The following is a 7,180-nucleotide window of genomic DNA, read 5'->3' on the forward strand; positions in this document are numbered from 1 at the left end:
ACTATTTTTTGATGCTGTCATTTTGTTCAGGTTGTTATAAATAATTATTTATGTACTGTATTTACCTGGATGTCTAACCTACATCGACGTAAAATGACAGCAGGCTTGGTACAAGTCGACAACACGTCTGCAGTTAGTGTGTGCATCGCTAGAATAAATGCATTGCTACATGAGGAGTAATCTATACCAGAGTCCGTTCGTTGCGAAAAAAAAGAAGACAAATTTGACACGGTATTTAGACAGCCATAGCAGTATAACCCGCAACTCAACGAAATATCTTAATTACAGTCTCCGGCTAAGTCATGTGGTGAAATATTGCCTTCAATTTGGACAATCTCTACTTTTGTCCAGTCCGTGAAAAGATCGGGTAGAGACTACACCTGGGGTAGGCATCTCATGGCTATTGGGACAAGTCGATTTTTCTGATTTCTTTATAAGGACTCTAGTACTAGTAGCTACAGCAACGAAGAAAAGCCCATATTAAACTTCCCTTGTGCTATACTCTCCCTACCTTGTCCTGTGGCGATAGGCATGTTGAAGCTGCTGTCATGCCCCCGGAGCGCCGCTTGGGGCGCTCTTCCCAGCTGCCCGTCGAAGCTGGAAGGCGTGATGGTTCGCCTGTGGGCATGGGTGTGTGAGTCACTAGACGCTAACAAGTGGGACAACCTATTCTCCAAGCAGATGGCTGCGTGGAAAATTACGTTTTCATGAAGTCAGATTTTTCGAACCACCACCTCGCTCTAAAGAAACTGTACGAGTTTGCTACCACAGACTGCTTGGACCAGCAGATAGGAAATAATTAATTACACGAGTTAAAAAATGACTTGTGTTCAAAAAGTCCTACGACGTTCGACGCCAAAAATGTGTCCTAGGACACGCATCGCGCGTCGAACGTTGTAGGACATTTTTAGGATAAGTCAGTTTTTGTCTCGTTTAAACCGGAGGGAGGGGTGTGTGTCGAAAATCAGCACCCCCATCCCCCATAAAATAAAAGCCAGCCCTGCTCAAAGTCAGCGTTACCACTAAATGTTATACAATACCACTTTTGACTTTGTTTCTGAGCCTTAACTATATCAAAACTAAGGCAAAACGAACGAAGAAGTTCTAGAGTAGACCCCCTCACCAGTTTTCAGATACGCTAAACAGCACCCTAGCGCGTAGTTTACAAATATTCTACATACATTTGGCTGTATGATTAAATTGCCATCCAGTAAAACTCATCTCATACATTCAACATTTCCCAGAGTAGACTTGTGTTTGTTGTCATTTTACCGCACTTTCCAAGCAGAGGTGGGTGGGGAAGATTGTGACCTTTCTACCGTATAATATCCCTCCTATTTCTTTCCACTGTTGGCAGGGCCGGCTAAAAGAAACCGGGTTATATGATAAGAAGGTCAGAATCCTCCCCACCCACCTCTGCTCGGAGCGGAACTTTAAGGTAGGTTCACACGTGCGTATATGTTCAAGTGCATACGAGAGGTCCGAATGAAAGTCTTACCAGGCTCCACAGGTGGCTAGATGAATACTCACTCACCCACTGGATAAATACTAGTAGTAGAAATTGTCCTTTTTAACCTTCTTGTATAGACAGATAACATGCCAAACGAGTTAGCTGGCCGAGGAGTATGGTTTGCTACCAGCAAAATCGTTTAGGATGTCATCTGTTTATATTTTCCAACTACCTATTGAACCTGGTAGAGGCCAAGACTCTCTCTCTCTCTCTCTCTATATATATATATATATGTATGTATTTATTTATGTATGAATGTATGTATGGACCTCTTACGGACTTGAACATATACGCACGTGTGAACCCACCTTTACCGAGCAGACATCGGTCGCCAATCGACATTTGGCCCTTAACATACACGGCATTGTTGTAGCGTGATGTTGTGTACTCACCTTCTCAGTGCGTCGTACATGGACTGGAAAAAACAAAACAGACCACAGAGCTGAGTTAGTCACGTCCTGTATCTCACACGCTACAACGTACAAGAACAGCAGGACAATGGGCAACCGGGAACAATGGGCAGGAAAAACGCACAGGTGACGCGTCAGTGCGAACATAGGTAAGAAGTGGTCACACGAGTGCGTATTCAAGACACTATTTGAGTTCCGAAGGTCTTCTTTTGTTTAGGCAAAGTTTACAGTTGAAAAAAAGGTCTTTTCGGTTCGATAAACAGCAAAAACAACTTCTTCCATTCCCACTTTACCTAAAAAAAGTAATAATCTCATACGACTCGAATACCTGGCACCCATATGACCGAATACTATGAGTGTGTGCGCGGGAAGTTTTCTGAGCGGTTTTAGAAGTTTTTGCGCGCGGTTTTGCGGACTGGTTTGGAATCCGAATCACGCATGTGAAACGCCAGACGCGCTCCGCTCCACGGATGTGTGAAGCCGAGAGAAGACAGGTACAACATTCCCCAGTGGCAGGGCAACATTTAACAGCGGGCTAATTCAAGGGGCAGCACTTAGGCTACTGTCTGGCACCGTGACGCAACGGGCTTGTAGGAGGGTCTGCATGGGGGGATCCTGGAAACGCTTAATCAAGGGTGCTAGTAACGCTTAACGGGATAATATCGACTCGTTCTTACGACATGTTTCGTGAACGAGTCACTGGATTGTTCCATAGTGGACTGTAGTCACGGGATGTGTGGCTAAACCGGTCTGCGAACACAACTAGGATCAACTAGACGATCTGTTGTGACTGTTTGGGCTACCAGGCGTACGGATTCAAGATATGAATAATTTGTCACACAACCGTATGCTTAATGAGACGAGAAGAGCTGAAGAGATACGATTAATGGTGAATTCAGGATAACAAATAACGTGTTACGTATAAATTAAAACAATCAGCTACGCTTCTCTGATAATTTACCGCCAACGTTGAATTAGAGCAGGTCGACTAGAATAACGGTGATTTGAAATATCTCGCTACGCCTCCCTGCAGACCCTCTCCAGACTCGTGCACCCGTCGCTTCTGACAGCCTGGCAGGTGGAACCAACACCGGCCGCCTTCCCGACGGCTACTCAGAAGGGACATCCGACCTGGCTACAAAGTCTGGCCGTCAAGTTCATACGGGATTCGGGAAAGTTCTTAAGCCGATCAGAAATTCTAGGAGGGACTTAAGGCGATGTAGAAACGTTTTAAGGCGATCTTGAAACTTACGGGGCTTAAGGTTATCTACAATGGTCTTAATGTGATTTATTTAGATTCAGCAAGACGGTGAAGCGTCTTAAGATGATTTTACATCATCTCAGGACTATGTTACAGCGTCGTGTGGCTCACTGGCAGTTTTAAGGAGATGCAGTAGGTTCTTAAGGCGATTTGTCATTGTCTCAGGATGATTTAAGACGGTGTTAGGACATCGCGCAAGGCGTTAAAGCGTTCCAGGCTCTTCAAGTCGTTTTGATAGATCCTGTGGGGTCATACGGGTCACTTGACATTCCGGCAGAGAAACAAAATGAGGATAGGACAGCATGCACCTTTTGTCAATAACAATAATGTCTTCTGCCTAAACCCATCTTCACAACACAACACAACACAACACAGCACAGCACAACACAAAATACAATACAATTTAACAATATGTAACAAAATGAATCGGCAAATACATCATAACAAGCCATTATAAAAATGACAACTACAGTAGACCGTAAAACGTAACCAACACTTGGATACTTGATAGTACTTTTCAACACAATAATGCCCAGATAGCCTCATTAAATTTCGCTTATAGCAGCCCGCCCAACATCCGCCGGCCTCTGCTAGGAGGGCCAGTTACAGCCCCGGACAGCAGAGTTTGCGTTACACACAGACTAGTAAAACGTAACGAACACTTGGATATTTGACAATGCTTTTTAAAGCTAAGGGCACAATCCGCCGTGCGTGCAATTTGTCCGTACGTTTTTTTGGGAGGCCGTGACGTCCGCCACGTATTTCTAAAAACGTTCAGGCTGTACATGGCATGCGCGTCGCCCGTCCTGGCACATGTATACGGGGGGGGGGGGGGGGGGTCGAATCCGCAGCCCGATGGCACACAAAGTTTTTCCTGTACGTTAAGTTCTACGGCGTGTCTGCTTGCTCCAAAATCCGTCGTACTTACCACTTTAAAACGAACCCCCAAACATTGCCCATGTTTTGGGCACGTAGACAGCAAGTATTTGCACGGTACGGCGGGTTGTGCCCTAAGCTTAACACAATAACGCCCCGAGTCCGTCTGCAGTTGTGCAGCCTGACCTGAAGTTTCTGGTGCTGCCTGTTCCTCTCCATCAGCTTCTCGGACACCTCATTAAACCGCTTCTTGGTGCTCTCAAGCTCTTTGCGGTTAGCTGGGGGGAAGGGATCCTTGTTAGCAAACAAGCACGGAGTCTGACTTCGCGGGACTGATAGAGACTTCTAGACGACAGGTACAGATAGCACACCTGTGCACAGGTGTAACTGTGGGGAAGGGATCCTTGTTAGCAAACAAGCACGGAGTTTGACTTCGCAGCACTGATAGGGACAGGTAGCATAGTCTCCAAGCAGACCCAACGGTGCCTTAGAAATAGTATCAAAGCTGGCCAGGGACTTAGTACAGCGGCACCAGGTGCCCGTTTGACTCTCTTGGCCGGCTCTCTCCCTTTGGCCGGCTATTCTCCTTTGCCAGCTTTGATACTATCTCTAAGGCACCGTTGGGTCTGCTTGGAGACTACAGGTAGCAGACAGGTACAGATAGCACACCTGTACACAGGTGTAACTGTGGGGAAGGGATCCGTTTTAGCAAACATGCACGGAGTCTGACTTCGCGGGACTGATATGAACAGGTAGCAGACAGGTACAGATAGCACACCTGTGCACAGGTGTAACTGTGGGGAAGGGATCCGTGTTAGGGTTAGGTCACAATTCCAAACCCGGGCCCGGCCGGGATGTTTTAAGAAACGAAAAATCAAACTGTATCCCTAGAAATGTGCACAAATCATGCCCATGAATCTTATTTTGACATTTTATGTATTTGTATATCTTTTATATAATTATTTTTGCCCCAAAAAGCTACCCGGCCGGGCCCCGGTTTTGAAATGTGAGCTAAGCCTTAAGGTGGGGTCACACGTGCGTATATATTTAAGTCCGTTTGAGGTGCGTATGAAGCTCTTAGCCTCTACCAGGCTCCACAGGTCGTTGGAAAAATAATAGAAATTGGACAAACGTAAACAGGTAACATGTCAGACGAGTTAGCTGGGTCGCTAACCATACTTCTCGGTCAGCTAACTAATCTGGCATGTTATGTTTCTATATTTGTCCAATTTGTACTATTTTTCCCGCGACCTGTGGAGCCTGGTAGAGACTAAGAGCTTCATACGCACCTCAAACGGACTTAAATATATACGCATGTGTGAACCCACCTTTAGCAAACATGCACGGAGTCTGACTTCATGGGACTGATAGGGACTTCAAGCGACAGGTACAGATAGCACACCTGTGCACAGGTGTAGCTGTGGCCTTTCTTACCTTTACTACATGTACAAATCACCTCATAGAATTCTAAGTGACCTTTAATATTGCAGTTGTTAAAGGTTCACTTCCTGGTACTTATAATGTATACGTACATTTACTAGCTGTTTAGAATAGTTAAAGGCAGTAAAACATATCAAAAGAGAGTAGTTTCTTAGGACCAAAGTGAAATACTATTTACTCTGTACAATCGTTGTACAGGACAGTATAAAAATTACGTGATTTTAATGCATGGTTAAACATTCATAGAAGATTCAATACTGTACAACTATGCCCCGAATATTTGAGTTGTGCTCATTCATTATTCTTGGGTCAGGCAGTGAACCCATCGTCCCTCTCTCTCTCTCTTTCTCTCTCTCTATATATAATTCATATTCAACATTCGTATCTCTTTTGCTGGGTATACATCTGTCCTGATTCTTTTCTGTTTTTAAGGTTTTCGCTAGACTCCAATCCCTCGAGCTGTAGTCCCGCATGTTGAGTACAGCCCATTTGGTCTACCACCTGTCGTACTCACCTGAGATCTGCGTCTTCAGAGCTGAGATGTACACTGTTAAGGACATACCATTGTTCACTGGTGTGTTTTATACAACGGATAAAGAGCACACTAACCATTAAAGAGCATACAGAAACAAAAAACATTAGGCATGGTATGTCGCTGGTTATAAGTCAATGTTTTGTGGCCAACAAAACACTAGTGCTGATCACAAAAGGTTCTGCAATACACGTTTTCAATCAGCCGGCCTTACAATGTTAAAACTCCTGATCCTTGATAATGATATGTTTTCTATCAAACATTACCCTTCATGGTACCACGTATGTAAAACATGCAGACATTTTATCTACTAATAATTCAAATTACTGATCCATAACGCAGACCATTATGAATGTTTTATCCCCCGTAATTACGGAAGGGTAAATATTTCCCGTGTCCCTCCGGGGGCCAGGCCGCTCGGGCACCGAAAGAGCCCAATCAGATCACGGTCCCTGGCGCACGGGCTCGGACCGGGTTATCTCAGCACGTCCCTCGGGACCTGGCCGCTCTCGCGCCAAGAGGAGCTCCATCAGATCACGGTCCCGGAGCGCACGGGCTCGGACCGGGTTATCTCAGCACGTCCCTCGGGACCTGGCCGCTCTCGCGCCGAGAGGAGCTCCATCAGATCACGGTCCCGGAGCGCACGGGCTCGGACCGGGTTATCTCAGCACGTCCCTCGGGACCTGGCCGCTCTCGCGCCGAGAGGAGCTCCATCAGATCACGGTCCCGGAGCGCACGGGCTCGGACCGGGTTATCTCAGCACGTCCCTTGGGACCTGGCCGCTCTCGCGCCGAGAGGAGCTCCATCAGATCACGGTCCCGGAGCGCACGGGCTCGGACCGGGCTATCCCAGCACGTCCCTCGGGGCCAGGCCACTCTCGCGCCGAGAGGAGCTCCATCAGATCACGGTCCCGGAGCGCACGGGCTCGGACCGGGCTATCCCCGCACGTCCCTCGGGGCCAGGCCACTCGCGCACCGAGAGGAGCTCCATCAGATCACGTTCCCGGAGCGCACGGGCTCGGACCGGGTTATCTCAGCACGTCCCTTGGGACCTGGCCGCTCTCGCGCCGAGAGGAGCTCCATCAGATCACGGTCCCGGAGCGCACGGGGTTGGACTGCGTTATCTCCGCATTAGCCGTAACATTACGCAAA

General features: G+C 47.1%; 1 protein-coding gene across 1 annotated transcript in view; it reads right to left on the minus strand.

Moving 5' to 3' along the window:
* Positions 1-403: 403 nt before the first annotated feature.
* LOC118421730 (E3 ubiquitin-protein ligase CCNB1IP1-like) overlaps positions 404-7,180 on the minus strand; it is a 27,876-nt gene continuing 21,099 nt past the window's right edge. Inside the window, exons 3-6 of the mRNA XM_035829229.1 lie at positions 6,012-6,032; positions 4,244-4,335; positions 1,903-1,925; positions 404-618 (exon numbers count right to left, since the gene is read on the minus strand). Of these exons, the coding sequence (XP_035685122.1) occupies positions 456-618; positions 1,903-1,925; positions 4,244-4,335; positions 6,012-6,032 (299 nt within the window). The 3' untranslated portion in view covers positions 404-455. The remainder of the gene's footprint in view (positions 619-1,902; positions 1,926-4,243; positions 4,336-6,011; positions 6,033-7,180) is intronic.

Source organism: Branchiostoma floridae, chromosome 8, assembly GCF_000003815.2.
Source record: "Branchiostoma floridae strain S238N-H82 chromosome 8, Bfl_VNyyK, whole genome shotgun sequence".
NCBI lineage: Eukaryota > Metazoa > Chordata > Leptocardii > Amphioxiformes > Branchiostomatidae > Branchiostoma > Branchiostoma floridae.